The following is a 17,520-nucleotide window of genomic DNA, read 5'->3' as shown; positions in this document are numbered from 1 at the left end:
AGTCTGTTCATGTTTAGGACAAAAGCTATTTTCCCCCAAATATATTCCAACTGTGAAAGCTCCAACAGGGAAGGGAATCCATGTGAAGTCCTAGAACCAGTGCCCCTCGGAGAATTCAGCGATGACTGTATGCTGAAGATGGAGTAGATATAGTCCATCCTCCTGTCTCCACGTGTTGGCACAGGGCTTACCGCTCTCTAACGTCATGTTTTTATTTGTTTGTGATAGTAAACTCCCAGCTGGACTATAAACTCTACCAGAGCAAGGATCTTGACATTTTATTATAAATCCCACATCTAAAGCTGGCAGAAGTAAACACACACACCCCTATACACGGAGTGAATCTCTTCTGCTTATTAGATTTGCGTCCTTCAGCAAATTACTTGAGCAAGTTTCTGAAAATGCCTGGAGCAAGATCGGTCCAAGAGGCAGACAGCCTTCTTTTCTCTGTCCCGGATATTCAAAACACAGTAAATCAAATGAGACCCTTACCTCCTATTTACATATTCCCCGATAAATTTGCTCCCTGTGTACTCCATGGTGATCGCTTCTGGTTTCCAACCCTTGGCTCCAAGAGTTTCAATGTATACTGCCTCACTATGACAACCAGGAAAGGGAGGCGGGGCCAAGACAAAGCCCCACCCCTTGGAGTAGCACAACTTGTTGATATTGCGCATGCTTCATCGCTCGCGGTTGGGCAGGGCAGTGCGCCTGCGTGCCGCCGACGGCGCATGCGCAGGTGCTGTGCGTGGCTCTGCGGCTGAAAGGGGAGTTCAAGGAGATCCAGGAGTACGGCTAAGGGCTCCTCGCCGGGGTCCGGACTGCCGCCATCATGCCGGGGATAGTGGAATTGCCCACTCTGGAAGAGCTGAAAGTGGATGAGGTGAGGCTAGTTGGGAGGACAGACAAGAGGGGCAAAAAGGCTGCAGCTTCCCAAGCGTGGGCCTACTACTGGTTCGTCTCTGTGGACCCTGGGCTCCGGACCCCGCCCCTCACCCCCACCCAACACTTGCGTTGACCGGGAAAGGCCCCTGCACAGCTCGGGGAATCATACCCTTACCCCAACCTCCCGCCACAGCGCCTCCCGCTGTAGCTCTAGATTCCTCCCACCCCCACAGTGATCTGCTCCTTCCTTGAATAATGGTACTTTAAAATTAAGCATCAACCATGGCCACTTCATGTCTGTCAAACCTCCCTGTGAAGTGAGTGCACGGCCCCAGATGTTCACACTCGAAGGAGCGCGACAATCACCTTACAGCAGTATCCTCTGTGCAGAACTCATTACGGCGGAACTGGAGGAGCAAGTGAGCTGACATCTGCCGTGTGGTGTTTGGTAACAGGACACATTTGAAACATTCGTTTGTTAAAGAGATATTGGGATAATTACCACGCTCACGTGCATTGGGAAATAAGAGATGAAGTCCCTGCTGTTACAGAGTTTACACTCTTAATAGCGAGAGAGGTACATCAAGAGGCAGTTGCAGTACAGCATAGTTAGTGCTGAGAAGTGAAGTAATAACAGTGTACTACTAATTACAGCTGACGCAGTCAAGCCAGTGCTTTGAACTTTGAGCACATAAATTTATTAAATTCATCCCGGCAGCACTATAAGTAGGATATAATTAGTCTCTGTATTATAGATCTGAAATGCGCCCTGAAAGTAGAAGCGATTTGCCTGACACCACATACCTGGGATGTGGTAGAGTTGGAGCACGAACCCAGATCTGGATTTGAAATGTGTGCTTTTCAGCTAACAAACTATGGGCAATAACTCAATAAAAGAGACGGCTTCGCAGGACCTTAATGTTAGGGAGCTAGGTTGTTTGATGTGACTCTGTTAATGGGAAGTGGCAGGTGCTGATCCTAGAGAGGTAAGCTAGTCTGAGGTAGCACTTGGTAAATTCACAAGGCCATACCAGTTTGTGTTTGATTCTGTAAGTGAGTTGGTAAAAAGAGATGGAAGATTTTAAGGTAGAAGACTGACATGACAGGACAGGATAGTAGGTATTAAAGGAGAAGGGAGAGCAGGAATAAAAAATGTACCTGCTAGGCACTATGTTGATTTACCTGCATTTCTTCATTTAGTCTTAAATGCCTGTAAGGGTGGCAGCTGTTATTTTCCTCAGATGAGGAAATGATTAGTAGTGTTCAGGTACTTTATGAGAAGTCACATTTTCTTAGAGGTTCCAGGAGGGTTGCTGGCCATGGAGCCAGTCTTTGATTTCTTGCCCAACCATGAAGCTAGGTTAAACTTGGGTTACTGTGTACTTTTAATTTGGTTCAGCTAACATCTGAGGTTCTGTTTTATACAAGATTTCTCTATCTGGAATACATTTACCCTTAAGGTTCACACAGTTACAACTGAGATAATTATTTAAAAAGCTACAATATAAGACAGAATACAGTGAAATACTATGTTTTTTTGTTGTTGTTTTGTTTTGTCTTTTTCATTTATATCGGTACCAGGGATCGAACTCAAGACTGCACACTTGCAAGGCAGGCGCTTATGCCACTGTGAAATACTATGTAAGAGGAGAAGACATGGTTTAAGAAAAGAGAAGTATTTATTGTTAAATCTAGTTTGTAGGCCTGACTATGTAGTCACTTTGATTAGTTGCGTTTAGCATTTGTGGACTGGGGTGTGAGGTGTTTCAAGCTGTACAATTCTCTGAGGCCATTAAAGGAATAGAAAAAACACTTGTTGGGCACAATGGAAAACATGGCATTTTTTTGGGCAGACATGGAAGAAGTCTAGGATATGAGCAAAGCTAAGGAGATGGGAGGATGCAGGGGACTCATTCTGGAAACAGTGAACTCAGTATTTTGCGAGAACAGCAAATAGTCCTTTTGAAGAGTTGTGGATGCAAAGTCTGGGAAGATAGTTTAGACCCAGAAGCCTTTGAATGCTTACTAGAAGGTTTGGGTTTTATTCTGCCATGAAGGCAAAATCCTTTTAAGGATTGGTAGCTAATTTGTTTTAATAGCAAAGTAAGAACTGTTACGATGATCACTTTAGGAGCGTTAAGAAGAATGGATTGAAGATAGAAAAGATAAAGGATTACCAGTCTTAGTGGCTGTTAAAATTGAAAAAGATGTTAATGAACCTAATTTAACTGATGTCTGTGCTTACAGAGAAGAAAGAACGAGTGCAGTACATGTATCTGGAATTGATCTGAGTTAGCAGTGGATTAATAACAAAGGTAGGAAAGGGTGAGAGGATTGTTGTTGGATTTGCCACATAGTAATAGCACTTGGGAAGTCAAAAGAAGCAGTGGGTGTGGGGAGCACATTACACCCTTGCTGGACCTCACTGGCTAAGCATTACGACAGTCTCATGGAAAAAGCATTCAGAAGCCTCAGACTACAAAATCTTTGAACACATTCACAATTTTGAGTAAAATAACTAGCTAATATTGATGATAACATTGAAAAATATGAAAAATACTTTCTGTGTGTCAGGCACTGTTCTTATATTCTTTTTTTTTTTTCCTCATCCAAAGATTTAATGTTCTTATATTCTTGTATGTCCTATTTGATCTTTGTAATGATTCTATAAAATAAGTAGTATCATGCTCCATTTTTCATAAATTAAAGAAAATATATGGCCTGGTATAAAGTAAGCACTATAAAAGAAGTACCCCTAACAGTTTAAGGAAACTTGGCCTATCAGATTGATAGGCCGTAGATGGGGACTTTTTCTGCTTCCTTTGCCACACCTGCACACTGTATAATCCCTGCCATGCAGGGCGTCTGTGAGGGTAGAGAGAAGGGTGCTGAAACCCTGTGTTCCTGTGACAAAGGGAACTGAATGCATTTGAGAGGGTAATCACGGTAAGCAGCTGTGAAGGGATGCTGTAGCTGTTGGAATTCATAGCTTAGTGAAGGAGCAGGTGAGGGGATGTGTTGACATCTCAAGTTCTTCCCTTGTCCCAGTGATGCTGATGTCCTGAGGAGGGGCCTGACTGGACTGGAGGTCACAGTCTCTGGTTCCAGTTCTGAGATTGCTGCTGTCCTGCTTATCATCCTAGGCACATCCCTGTTGTTCATCAGTTAGGAAATAGACTCAGGGAACAGCCCTCAGGCTTAATTTCCCAGACAGGAATGATGTTTTACATACTGAATGACCCAGATGTACCTTCATTTTTTTTTTTTTTTCCAGATGTACCTTCATTTTGATAAGATTTCCACATCTGTAGAGAAGTAAATAATGCTGAAGGCTTTTTTTGTGCATGACTGCCATGGGCATTTGAGAAATTAAAGCAGTCGTTTAGGATATTTCAGAGCATTTGACAAGGAAACAAATATAGTTAATTTTTAAAATGTGTTGAGCTTTAAAAAAAAGCTTGAGTGTTTGTATTTATCTCGCATCTGTTCATAGGTAATAATAAGGAAACGGGCCAGGGATTTAGCTTAGCTGCATAAGCACCTGCCTGGCAAGTGTGAGATCGTGAGTTCAATCTCCAGTGCCAAAAAAAAAAAGGAAATATAGTCCACTTAGTTAACCTGGATAAACTTTTTAAAAATTTACTACAAGTATTTACAAATTATTTCATATAAATTTATTAAAATCGTCATGGCAGTTTTCACTTACATCATTACCCTTGTTTGAATAATTATGACAATTGTCATATTAGCCGGTATAATCATAAGCATATTCTCTTCCTGTACCATGTAGACATACTACTTTTCCTATTTACCTTATTAGTAATGTAACTGTAAAATACATTAAAATTATAGACTTTTCTACATTAAGTCCTTAATTTTGCTAATTAAATCCAGTAGTATATTAAATATAACACATATTAACTAGGTTTTATTACAGAAATGTGAATCCATTTTAGAAAATCTGTTCGTATTCTTTGTTACATTTATAGGTTTTATAAAAAGCTTGAAAATTTTAGTGAATAACAGAATGTTAGAGAATAGCAGCAACAGTAAAGCAAAACCAATTAGCTTTTGAAAGAAATTCCTTTAAGGAGTATCTGAACAGCTTTATCTTGGGTATCAATGGTAAATTTACCAAACTGCTTTAAAGTTTAAAGGGGAGAAAGTTGCCTACTACTGTTGCTGTAGATGCTTTTGTTTTGTTGAGACAGGGTCTCACAAAGTAGTTCAAGCTGACCTTGAACTCACTGTGGAACCTAGGCTGGCCTGGAATCCATGGTGATACTCCTGCCTCAGCCTCCTGAATGCCAGAATTGCAGGCCTGTATGCCTGACCCTGCTGTTGTTCATGTGTATTGTCCTGGTGGGTTTGGTCAGAGAAGTAAGATAAGAGGAGAGAGTAAGAAAGAAAAAAGATACAAATATGAAAAGGAAAGAAACATTGTTTTTAGTTGTAAATGCTAATTGTTTTCTAATAATCCTCTGAAGTTTTATATCAGAATTAACAAGAGTTCAGTAAAATGGCTGGAGAGTGCACAATGCATAGTCAAGCAATAAACAATTTGAAATTTGGGCAGAAAACTCCATTAGAACTAAAAATATTTTAGTACAAAAGTACTCAAATATTCTGGAATAAACAAGAAATGTGCAAGTCCCTATATGAAAGAAACTATAATTTTAACCGAAGAATGAGAGTAACTTGACTACAGATAAGTGAAAGGAACTACTGTGTTCTAGATGAGAAGACTTAATTAATACTTTCCTACCTCATTTGTAACTGTTGTATCCCCATTGCTTGGCAAAGTGGGTGTTCAACAGCCACTTACATTAGACACTATTTGGGGTGCTTGTTGGGGCAAATATTATATTATAGATTCATTTATGGAGAATTGATATCTTTAAAGTTTTGGATCTCTATTAAAAACAACATCTCTACCCCATTGGGGCTTACATTTCAGCAGTTAGATATAGACCATATGGATGAGTTCCTGCTTTTCCTTGTATAGGGTAATTAGAAAAAGGCTCTCAGAGGACATAAAATTTGAACAGAGACCCAAGACATCCTTCATCCAAAGTCTGAAATTCCACATCTAATCTCATATGACAGGTTGTCTCAAAACACGGGTGCGCAGCGGGGCATGGTGGTGCACACCTGAAATTCCTGCACTCATGAGGCTGAGGCAGGAGGATCAGCCTGAGTTCCAGGCTATCCTGGACTATCTAGTGAATTCAAGGCTCCTCAGACTATGTGATGAGACCTTGTCTTACAAAAACCCCTCCCCAAACCAAAAAATAGGTGTACAAAATAAAGTGTAATAACACCTAATGTATAACAAAGTTTAGTACAATTCACATGTAAACTGTTGAGGACGTTCTGAAAAAATAACCAAGATGATCTCATATTTTATTTTTTGAGACAAGGTCTCAGTATGTAATACAGGCTGGCCTTGAGTTAACCCAAGCTGGCCTCCAACTCAAGCAATTCTCTTGCTTCAAAAGCCTCCCACGTGCTGGGATTATAGGCATGTGCCACCATGCCCAGTTTGCCAAGATGATTTTGAAAAGAGAATGAGAAAGAGTTTAAATACCAGAATACTGTGTTAAAGTCTAGTCATTGAAATACTGTGTCTGGGAATGGCAGTGCACGCCCCTAATTCCAGCAAGGGTAGGGCGGCGGCGCCTGACCTGCCTGAACTACCTAGTGCAACCCTGTTTATAAAACAAAACAAAAAAACGAATGAATGAATGAATGAATATGACATTGACATGGAAATTACGGTACGGAGTAGAGGGCTGCAGGGCCTTTGCTTGTGTGGCTATTAGATAGACCTGGGACTGTTTGCCATTCCCTCCAAGCCAGCTGTATCTTGTTTTATTTTCAAGAAAATTTACTGGGATGTAAGTAAAGGTGACTGGTATAGGGACAGAAACTTTGAATTTTCTCTAAGTTATGATTTTTTTTTTTAAAATTCACTAATTCAAATAATTTATTATTAGTAATAACTTGCTAGACTCAGTGCTTTTTTTGATGCTTTCTAGTCTTTCTTCTGTGATTCCCTAGTCTTCTGGGAAACATAGCTTTATATCCTTAGCCTATGAATTTTATTCCTGGGGTGTAACAGTAAAGCCATCCAGAGTTGGCTGTCCCCCTCCATTCCTGGTGCCTCCCTTCTTCTTTTAAGCAAGATTCTCTTAGGGCTGCCTTGTCTGTCTCTAAAATGGGCTCAGTAACACAGGCTTAGTGAGATTACTGTAAACATGAAGAAAATGATATATATGAAATGAGACACCGTTGAGATCTCTAGGACCAGAGGTCCTAGAGCATTCTCGCGGCGGCCCCATCTCTTCTTTTTCTTGGCAGAGTCAGCAGTGCTACGTGTGTGTTCTTGCGTTACCCCCAGTGAGGCTGAGGAAGCAGCGCTGCTTCAGTCTGGTCTCCCACGTTCCTTCCACAGGTGAAAGTCAGCTCTGCCGTGCTTAAAGCTGCTGCCCATCACTACGGGGCTCAGTGCGACAAGGCTAACAAGGAGTTCATGCTGTGCCGGTGGGAGGAGAAAGACCCGAGGCGATGTTTAGAGGAAGGCAAGCTGGTCAATAAGTGTGCCCTGGACTTCTTCAGGTGAGAATCCTGTGGTGTCCATACCTGTGTAGCTGAGACGGGGGATTCTTGAATAAGTGATCATCCAGTTAATGAAATAGGAGGATAATTTTAGGTGGGATTTCATAAGGCTTTGAAGTCAGATAGTCAAGGTAAACAATAAATGATAGTTATTTAGTGTTTTGTTGTTATTATATGGCAAGTTCTTTAATCTCCATAAGTTTCCATTTTTAAACTATAAAGTGGTGCTTATCGTACATGATAATGCTGTGTAAAACTTGAAAAGTCACATAACAACAGCCCAGTGCAGTGCTTGTTAGCAGGCATTTACTTGACTTTTATCACTGCTGCAGAATGCACAATTGTGATGGAAGAACGATGTGTTAAGTCAGGTTTTGAGGTAGGCCACCTGCCAGACAGGTAAGTGCGAAAACTCAAGTGTGTGGTTATAGAACCCTTTAACAGCCATTTTGGGCAGAGCTGTATTAGAAGGGACAGAAACTCAACTCAGGGAGTGGCTCTTGTTACTCTGAAGTCCAGAAACAGTCCTGCCATCAGGCAGGTTTTGCATTCAAGTGATTAGGAGTTCAGAAATCATTTAGATGTCTTTTTGCTCCTGTTTTCTCCCTGTAATGTCTTAATCCTGCTTTTCTGTGTTGGCTTTATTTTTAGGGACATTCTCCCCTTGCTGTAGCAGAAGTGGCCTTTGGCCAACTTGAAGCTGTTAGCCTGTCTTGCTTAGCAACCCTAGACAGTGCCATTCCTCTTCAGCCGCAGAGTCTGCACTGAGCCCAGTGTCCTGCCTGAGTGGACATCCTTAGGTGTATTTTGAGCCTCTTGTGCTTCAGGAGAGACATGCTCCAGCTGGTGAGGAGGAGTTCACTCCACACTAGGAGGGGTTAGGAGGAGTTCACCCCCAGACTAGGAGGGGTTGCTCTCACATTGAAAGTTACAGAAATGTTACTGAAGATGGGGAGTAACCACTGCCCGGCAGACCACACATGGCTCCTGTGGGGATGCTGGAGTAAAGCTGCAGTACCTTAGCAGAACATACCTTTGCTTCTCTTGCCTCTGCTGTCATTGTCCCCACGAAAAGCTACTTTGATGGTTAGAACGCTAGTTGGTATATTTTCAGAATTGATTTTTCACTTGAGACTATTGGAAACATTCAAGTTGCTGTATAGTCTTCATTTGGAGGAGGAGTTTGAAACAGGCTCTTGCTATGTATTCCAGGCTGGCTTGAGCTCACTGCAGTATACTGCTTAGGCTAGCCGCACCCTCACAGTGATCCTTCTGTCAGCCTCAGTCTCTTGAGTGCTGGGATTATGGGTACCTAGCTCCATACTCAGCTGCCATAAAGTCTTCATGATTATCATTATCATTATTATTTTTGATACTAGGATTGAATGCATGACCTCATACTTGCCAGGCAGGTGCTTAAGCCACTGAGCTAAATACCTGGCCATAATCATTATTTTTAAAGGCTATGTAACACTCCACCAGAGGCTAACCATTATGTATATGACCAATGTCTGTTATTGAAGATCACTACTGATTTTAATTTTTGGTTGTTTTGGCTAAATCTATATTTATTATAGATATTGATTTCCTTTTTTTTTTATTCCCTTTTTGTGTAGCACTTTTTCATCTGGTAATTTTAATTCCTTGACATGTTTCCCAGCAATGAGATTTTTCTATAAAAGGCTTTGAGCATTATTTAGATCTCTCGAACTTTATTGCCTTACTGTTTTTTACAATTTTTATTTCATTATTATTATTACTTTGGGGCCAAGGATCGAACTAACAATCTCGCACTTGCCAAACAGGTGCCTAAATCACTGAGCTGAATCCCTGGCTCTGCCTTACAATTTTTTTAAAGTTGGGTCAATTTATGCTGTCTCCAGCATTGCTTTCTGGCATGCATATTTAAATATTTTTAGGTATGAAATGGTATGTTAGTATGCTTGAATTGGGATAGATTTGATTAAAAGCAAAGTTAAATATGTATGTTTATTTAATTTAAAATTTACTTTCTAAGAGAGCTTTCACAGAACATTGTTTCTGAGCCCAAAGGCAGTAGGTAAACTGGGTGTCACAGCTTCCAAGGTGCCTAACTGCCTGCCTGAAAGGAGTTTTTCTCTGGTAAAGTTGCTGTTTATGCCATCTGTAGGTTGTGGTATTCTGGGTGCAGGTAACTAGATCTGTACCCTGAAAGCACAAGTTTGCTGCTTCCTCTGGTCACAGCATTTAAGATAGGACTCCCCCTTGAAATGGTAGCTTTCTGCCAGTGAGAGTGACTGATTCTCAAGTAGAGAATGCTTGGGTGCAGCTTATTCCTGCAGTGCTGAGGGTATCTAGGAAACTGGTCCTTCTACTGGGCTCCTAGGAGGGGAGCTGAGTGGCTGAAGGGCAGAAGTAAAAAGCGGATTTTCCTCTGTGTACTTGCTTTTTCTTGAGACGGTATCTTGCTCTGTAATCCAGGCTGGCCTTGAATTTACTGTGTGTATCCCAGGCTGAGCTTGAACTGCCTCAGCCTCCTGGTGCTGGGATTACAGGCATGTACCACCTCCTCTAGGTACTTAAATCATCCCCCCCCCTTTTTTTTTAAACTGAGGATAGAACCTAGGGTCTTTGTACTTAGCTATGTCCTAGACTTTTTATTTTGAGACAGGATCCCACTAAGTCATAAGCTGCCCAGGCTGGTCTCAATCTTAACATCCTCCTGCCTCAGCCTCTCAAGTAGCTAGAATTGCAGTCATGTGCCTGGTTTAACTATCTTCTTGATAACAAAGAGAGGTCTGTATATTTACTGTTCGAAATTCTATCTCTTTTACATTATCAGTCACTTTAACTTCTGTCGGCATGCCTATCTCTGATTATGCTTCATTCTCTTCTAAATTTGATGGGTTTAAACTCTGTAGGATTAGATTTTAAGAAAATAAATAGGTCTCATGTGAGTGACTGTTTAACCTCTTGAGTAAAATACTTGAATACTCGTGCTTTTTCTTTTTACTACATAAAGAGTAAGTTTTATTTCTGAAAAGTGTGTGTGTGTGTAAGTACATACTGGTTATCAACTTGAGTGTCTTGAAGTTGTCTTGTAAGTGAATGAAGAGTGTTAATTCTTATACTTTTCAAAAAAACAAGGCTGTCTATTTGAGATTTGTGTCTGCTTCCTTTGCACTTCTCTCTTGTTGTCTGTAAAGAGCTTTCTAACCCAGCCCTCTTTTTCAGGCAGATAAAGCGTCACTGTGCGGAACCTTTTACAGAATATTGGACCTGCGTTGATTTTACTGGCACACAGAAGCTTCGTAACTGTCGCAAACAGCAGGCAAAGTTTGATGATTGTGTGCTGGACAAACTGGGCTGGGTGCGGCCTGACCTGGGAGAACTGTCCAAGGTAAAACGGCTCCTGTTGGGAGTCTCTGTGAAAAGGGGTCTCTGTGAGTACAGGTAGGATACGAGAAGCACAGATTTGCCCAACGGGTTAATTATGGAGCAGTACAAATCCAAAAGGGAGCCTTTTTAACAGGGACATTTCTGTAAATCAAGCTTGCAGCATGTGTGGATTTGCTTTTGTTTAATTAGCTAATTGAAGAAGAGAAAGTAGAGGAGGATAAACAAAATATTAGTGAAACACTGTTAGAAACATCCTTGAGGTTACTGTAAAAGTCAGTGGGGAAGGGGCTGGGGATTTAGCTCAGCGGCATAAGCGCCTGCCTTGCAAGCAGGCAGTCGTGAGTTCGATCCCTGGTACCGATAAAAAGGAAAAAGACCAAAAAAAAAAGTCAGTGGGGAAATAGTATCAGGTATGTGCCAGTCTTTTTAGTAAGATCTAAGATTAAAAAGCGCTTGTTAAAAAGTGTGGTTTCCTTCTCTTTCTCCTGTATTACTGCTCTTAATTGTGACACTATCATGTGTTGAAACATCAGAGCTAGAAGCCTGAATGTCTTTATTGCTTTTTCTTATTCCATGTAGTTTTTATTAGATTAGCATCTATTTTCTGAATTCTTTCCCTGGCCTTAAACTGTTTTCTTGTTAGAGAATATGCATGCAGATTAATCTGGTCATATTATGTGGAGTTGCTTAGAGGTTTTACCACTGGATAAACAATTAGAAGAGTATTACAACTGTGGTCAACATAGTTTACCTTATTTTGGGTAGTTTTGCAGTTGAGATTTGGGTGTCTGTTGGGATAAGTGTGTGTAGATATCTTCTTGTATCTCTGCCTGTTACAGTTCACTGCCTCACCGTCTCACTTGGCCTGTTGGCTTGGGTTCCTGAGCTTGGTCTTGCTTCTCCTCAGTCCAGCTTCCACATTTTCCATCTTAAAGATGTGACTGGTTACTTTCCTACTTCTAGATTAAAATCCAAACACCACTGCATATCATTCAGTACCCTTTACCATCCAGCACTAGGGTTGTGTGGGTTTTAAAAATGCAGGCTTTAAGCTGGGTGTACTGGAGCATGTGTATAATCCCAGCTATTTAGGAGGCTGAGACAGAGGATCACAAGTTCAAGGATAGCCTGGGCAACTTGGTGAAACTGAGTCTCAAAAACAAGGGTAAGAATATAGCTCAGAAGTAGAGACTTGCCTAGCATTGATAGGGTCTTGACTTCAGTAATCAGTATATAAAAAAAAATACCTTGGACTGGCAGATCTAGCTTTGTGTCCCAGTTCTGCCTCTGTTAGCCAGGAATCCTAGTGGACCTCTGCAGAATGACCTGATAGGAATATAAGAATGAAGTGGAATAATGTGCTTAGATTATTTCTTCTTTTTTTTTTTTTTTAATTTAAGGAGAAAAAGAAAAAAAAAGCAGAGAAAGGGTATAAGTTATACAGATTTACAGAAAAAAATAAACAGTAGGAAATCACTAGTTAATGGATTACATATTGTCATCTTAGAAATAATTGTTCAAGTTATAAAATTAAAGCTTATAAAGTGGACATTCCAACAGTGAGACTGCAAACAGTTCTGTTCAATGATCCAACAAAACTCAGTAATATCATTATCTATCTTATACACTTAAATATACATGCAGTTATATAGTTTAGAGCACTTTCTTTTCCACTCTGTTGTACAATGACAATTACACATTTTGGGTTTTGTTGCTCCCACAGTTCTTATTACTTTTTTGGAAGAGAGTAGAACCAAATGTGACATAACAGAACAGAGTCAGTCAAATCAAAAGGGTGGACATAATAGATAATGTAAAAGCATAATACAAGGTGATCAACAATGGTTACCATAATGCCTCCTGCTATCTCTAATAGAATTGCCTATATCATCAGTTATAATAAAATGGAACAAAACAGTAAAGAATAAAACCAACAAAACGAAAACATTGGAGACATTATAGGTCTTCAAAAGTAGATAATAGTCAACCAGAATGGGCATCATAATGAATCCCACTATCTTCACAGCTGTTGCCTAAACTTTCGAACATGGTACTATCAAGCAAAACAGAATAGAGGAACATCAGTTAAGACAAGATGGTGAGAGCAATACAGGGCTTTAAATCAAGATAATGGAAAGTCAAAGTGGGTTACTATAATATATCCTGCTATTTTTTATTTATTTTTTCCTTAATTAAAAGGATAAAAATAAAAAAGTAAATAATAAAATGGAGATTGAGATAAAAGAGGGCATAACAGCAAAACAGCGCAGATCAAAACATAACCATTTAAGCAAAATAGTGTTTCACCACAAGATAATCCTGACATAAAAGTAGTTACCATACTGTCTCTTTCCTTGAAATCTTTAAGTATAACTTCATATACTGTAGCATCAAATATATCAAAACAATGTAAAACCATTTAAGAGAATGACAGTATTACAAGGTATTTAGAATCAACTAACAGAAAATGAACAATGGTTTCTGTATAATCTCCTTGTCTATAAAAGTTTTTGCTTATACTATCATATATAATAAAATCCAATAGCTTGATGACACTTCAAAACAAGATGATACTAAATCAGTATTATCTATTAAGACATCATTTTCTCCAAAATAGCTGTTCCTATCATCCAATCTTCTCTGCCTCATTTCTGTTGAGCTCTTTTTCTGTCATTAGTTGTCAGTTTGTCTTCTTCATTTTGTTTTCTGCTCCATTCATCATGGCCTCTCTGCCACTATTTCTGGATTCTTCGTATTTTTCTTTTTTTAGAATATCCTACAGTATTCTCTGTAGAGTTGGATTGGTGGTTGCATATTCCCCTAGTTCCTCTTTATCCTGGAAGCACCTTGTTTTTCCATCAATTTCCAGGGATAGTTGTGCAGGATATCTCAATCTTGGCTGGAGATTATTATCTTTCAAAGCTTGAATTATTTCCCCCCACGCTCTTCGTGATTTGATGGTTTGTGCCGAGAAGTCTGCTGTAATTCTGATAGGTGTTCCCTTGTAAGTGATCTGTTTCTTGTCTCTGATAGCTTTTAATATTCTGTTCTTGTATTGGACTTCTGGAATTTTAATTATTATATGCCTGGGTGTTGCTCTGTTTGGGTTGTAGGTGGCTGGAGTCCTGTATGCTTCATACAACTGAGTATCTTTACCTTTTGCTAAATTAGGAAAATTCTCCTGGATTATTTCTGTGAGTAGCTTTTGTAGTTCATTTGTTTGTGTCCCTACTTCTTCTTTTATGTTCTTAATTCTTAAGTTATAGACCCTCTTATCATCTTCTAGTCTTTGTATTATTGCTGTTTGTTTCTTTGTTATTTTTAAGAAGTTTTTCATTTCATGCTCCCATGTTACAAATCTGCCCTCCAGTTCAGATAATCTGTCCTTAGTTTCTTTCAAGCTGTTATGCCAGTTTTCGATAGAGTTTTTAGTTTCCTGGTAATCTCTTTGAACCTGCTTCACGTATTCTATACTTTCTCTATTTTATCCATTAAACAATTCTCCCCTCTTTTTCTGTTCTTCCATTCCACCATCTGTTTTTTCTTGGGTGGTGCTTAGCATTTCTCTAACTATTCTGCTTATGTCTGGCTTCAGGTCATTAATAACTTCAATCCTGAACTTGTCTATGAGGCTCTGGAGATAGCGCTTTATATCTATTGGTGCTGTGTCTGCTATTGCCTCTTTCTCAAGACTGGGGGCCGAGGAGCCTTTCTTGTTGCTGCCTCTTCCCATATTCTTTGTTCCTTATATATGCAAGTGTATATAGGAGGCCCAGCTTCCTTCCCTGTCGGCCACAGTCTGATTGAATTGCGCCCGCTAGGTGTTTCCACCCACTGCAGCGCACTAGGAAGTTGCAGACTAGTCAGCCTATGCGGGGCCCGCCCCTCCACGTCAATCTTACCTTCAGGTGCTGGGACCTGGGTTGTGCTAGCCTACTGGGTCTCAGCCAGCAGCGTCACATAGGCTAGGCACTGCTCACCAATCCCGCTTGAGAGGGGGATACGTGACTGAAGTCACTGCAGCGCCCTGTTCCGCAAGTCTGCCTGGTCCCAGAATGTCCTCTGTTGGAGTCTCCTAGACCGTGGAAGAGTCCCAGTTTCTCTCACTCACCGCAGGTCAATGCACAGCTCTCCGCCCGTCCTGCTTTCAACTCAGTTCACCAATTCCCGTTCTCAGAGCTTTCACGCATCTCTCTCCCTGCCGAGCCGATGTAGACACAGCTGCAGGAAACCCAAATCGAGGCTTCCAATGGCGCGGGCTCCGGCTTCCACACTGAGGCTTTTCTGTTCCTGTTATAGCACCAGGATTGCATTCCCAGTTGGTTTCTCTCAGCCCAGTTTGTTCTTGGGTCAATAAGGTATTCCTTACTCCGCACCATTCCTGAATCCTAAGCTGGGTCTTTCAGAGAGCCAGCCTCCGTAGCTGCTGCTATCTGTCCGCCATGTTCCCAGAGTCCTCTCTTAGATCATTTCTGACAACATAAATAGCTAGATTAGGTGTCCGTTTGCCTTGGCCAATCTAAAGACACGCTCGGTCTTTGTGGGTACTCTTTGTTCCTACCTAATCTCCCTGGCTGGCTTCTGCTCATCCTTCAAGTTGAAGCTGAGTATTACCTCCACAGCAAGAGTCCAGACCCCTAGGCTTCAGCATGGGTGAGGAGTGCAGTCTCATCCAGTTGATGTCTCTATGGTGATTGTAGTATGGTAATCAAGAGGGCTTTCTTGATACTCCTCTCTGTCTCCCTCCCTGAACAGTGAGCCCCTTGAGGACAGGGTGTACCACATTCCTTATACCAAGTAGAATGATGCAGAGTAGGATTTGCAAGTGTTTGCTCAAGTAATAAATGTGCTTTGCTGGGGCTTCAAAGTATGGAGCAGTTGAGGCAGCAGGAGCAGAGAGGAGACACCAAGGGGTTCATTTCTGGCCAAGCCTGACTGCACACTTACTTTTAACTTTGCCTCTTCCATCTTTACCCTTCACAGGTCACCAAAGTGAAAACAGATCGACCTGTACCGGAGAATCCCTATCACTCACGACCAAGACCAGAGCCCAACCCTGAGATAGAAGGAGACCTGAAGCCTGCCAAACACGGCAGCCGCTTCTATTTCTGGAGCATGTAAAGATGGATTCATGCCCCACACTCAGTCATACGCCCAGACAGTGCCTGCAAAAACGTCCAAGTAATTTGCATCGACTGATAGTGTGTTCTTTCCTGGATCACAAACGTTAACAAAAAAGTTAATTTATGTGACTTGGCAGTTATTCTATACCATTTCCTGTCCATTAAAATTTTTAAAGGAAACAGTTGTATTTTATTATGTTTTATGTAATCTTTTGACCTCTGAAGATGACTTCCCTTGCCTTTTCTTCTTGTTCTGCCTATTCCTCTCGCTTTGCACAGGGGAGCTGCATTAGAGCGTGGAGAAAAGGTGTAAAGGAAGGGCTTTGTCACCTGAGGCAGCTCTCTGGGGCCCATCTGTGTTCACACATTTGGAATCTCAACCCTTTGTTCGAATCCAGCCTTTCAAGTAGATAGATTTCCTTAAAGGTCATTCCAGGGAAGCATCCAGGACGGACGCAAAGAAGTGTGTGAGCCTTGTGACTCAGGCATGGGCAGGGTTCCTGGCTGGGTGTTAGGCAGTCTTGCTTAAAGTTTCTTCAAGAACCTGACTTCCACCATTTCCCCTTGATATCCCATCCCCAAGCATTATAACCCAGATGTTTTTCCTGATAGACAAGGGAGGTGGAGGCTGAGCTCTCAGCTCCAAAGCCAGGAAGTCGGGAGGTCTGAGTGTCAATTCCAACCTTGGGTGTGTTCCTTAACCTCTTGTGAGAGGTTGAGTTTGAGGACAAGCTAAAGGGCGCATGCTTATCTACCTCCTGGGCAGGTTAGAACCACAAGTGTTTATAAAGCTCTTTGGTTCAAAGCATTACCATTTCCCCTCCCCCAACCCAATTCCTTTTTCAATACCAGCCTGTTTCCTCCCTCTCTATCTGACTGTCAGTCTGTACCTCCTGATTGTGGCTTTTATTTGCTTGGACCCTTGATGAGCTTTAGCAGCTCCCTGGGCCATGGTTTCTTTGCAGAAAAGTGTATAAAGTAAAGCAGTTGGATGAGTGTCTTTCTTAATGCTTGCAACTCTCAATTCTAGATTCTCTGAAAGGGGAGATGGCTGTGAGGCATTAGAGGAGGGTCAGGGCTGTTTGCCCATAGTGTTTGAGGACAGCTCAAAGAAGCAGCATTGCATGGTCGCTCATGTCCACCCACACTGCACCATGCCTACCAGTGGAAGCATTTTGGTTGCGTCTTCCACCCTTTGTGAAAAAGTTCCTTGCCAGCTGCCTTTTCCCTCAGGTTCTCCAATTTGGAAACTGTTCTCGGTATAGGTTCTAATATGTATATATTTTGGGGTGGGGGGAGAAGTAAGTACTGAGAATTGAACCCAAGTCCTTCACACTGAACTTTGCTCATTTTTTACTTTGAGACAAGGTCGTGGTAAATTGCTCGGACTGGGCTTGAACTTGGTATTCTGCTGCAGCCTCCCAGAGTGCTGGGATTACAGGCATGCACTGCCAGGCCTGGCTCTTTTTTATTTTATTTTTTTTAGTATCTTGCAGTGAAAGACACAGTGCCATTA

The 17,520-nt window shown here is 41.3% G+C and overlaps 2 protein-coding genes across 4 annotated transcripts in view; one reads left to right on the top strand and one right to left on the bottom strand.

The window, feature by feature from the left end:
* Morn5 (MORN repeat containing 5) overlaps positions 1-670 on the bottom strand; it is a 54,528-nt gene extending 53,858 nt beyond the window's left edge. For all 3 annotated transcript variants that reach the window (XM_003470663.5, XM_013153574.3, XM_063227067.1), the window contains exon 1: positions 493-670. In XM_003470663.5, coding sequence (XP_003470711.4) covers positions 493-539 — 47 coding nt within the window. In that variant the 5' untranslated portion in view covers positions 540-670. The remainder of the gene's footprint in view (positions 1-492) is intronic.
* Positions 671-689: 19 nt separating this feature from the next.
* Ndufa8 (NADH:ubiquinone oxidoreductase subunit A8) lies at positions 690-16,184 on the top strand. The gene is made up of 4 exons (XM_003470817.5): positions 690-883; positions 7,340-7,503; positions 10,717-10,882; positions 15,865-16,184. Exons 1-4 carry the CDS (start codon positions 833-835, stop codon positions 16,000-16,002), a joined length of 519 nt encoding a protein of 172 aa, XP_003470865.1. The 5' UTR covers positions 690-832; the 3' UTR covers positions 16,003-16,184.
* Positions 16,185-17,520: the final 1,336 nt, after the last annotated feature.

This window comes from Cavia porcellus, unplaced genomic scaffold (assembly GCF_034190915.1).
Source record: "Cavia porcellus strain 051 isolate PalLab524CR breed Dunkin Hartley unplaced genomic scaffold, mCavPor4.1 scaffold_1, whole genome shotgun sequence".
Classification (NCBI taxonomy): domain Eukaryota; kingdom Metazoa; phylum Chordata; class Mammalia; order Rodentia; family Caviidae; genus Cavia; species Cavia porcellus.
This window is presented reverse-complemented; position numbering and strand designations above follow the sequence as displayed.

Excerpts from the sequence above, each read along its gene's own strand:
- Ndufa8 (XM_003470817.5), top strand. The coding sequence starts at position 833 with ATGCCGGGGATAGTGGAATTGCCCACTCTGGAAGAGCTGAAAGTGGAT. Across the intron at positions 7,504-10,716 it reads TGTGCCCTGGACTTCTTCAG|GCAGATAAAGCGTCACTGTG; the intron begins GTGAGAATCCTG and ends CCTCTTTTTCAG. Across the intron at positions 10,883-15,864 it reads ACCTGGGAGAACTGTCCAAG|GTCACCAAAGTGAAAACAGA; the intron begins GTAAAACGGCTC and ends TACCCTTCACAG.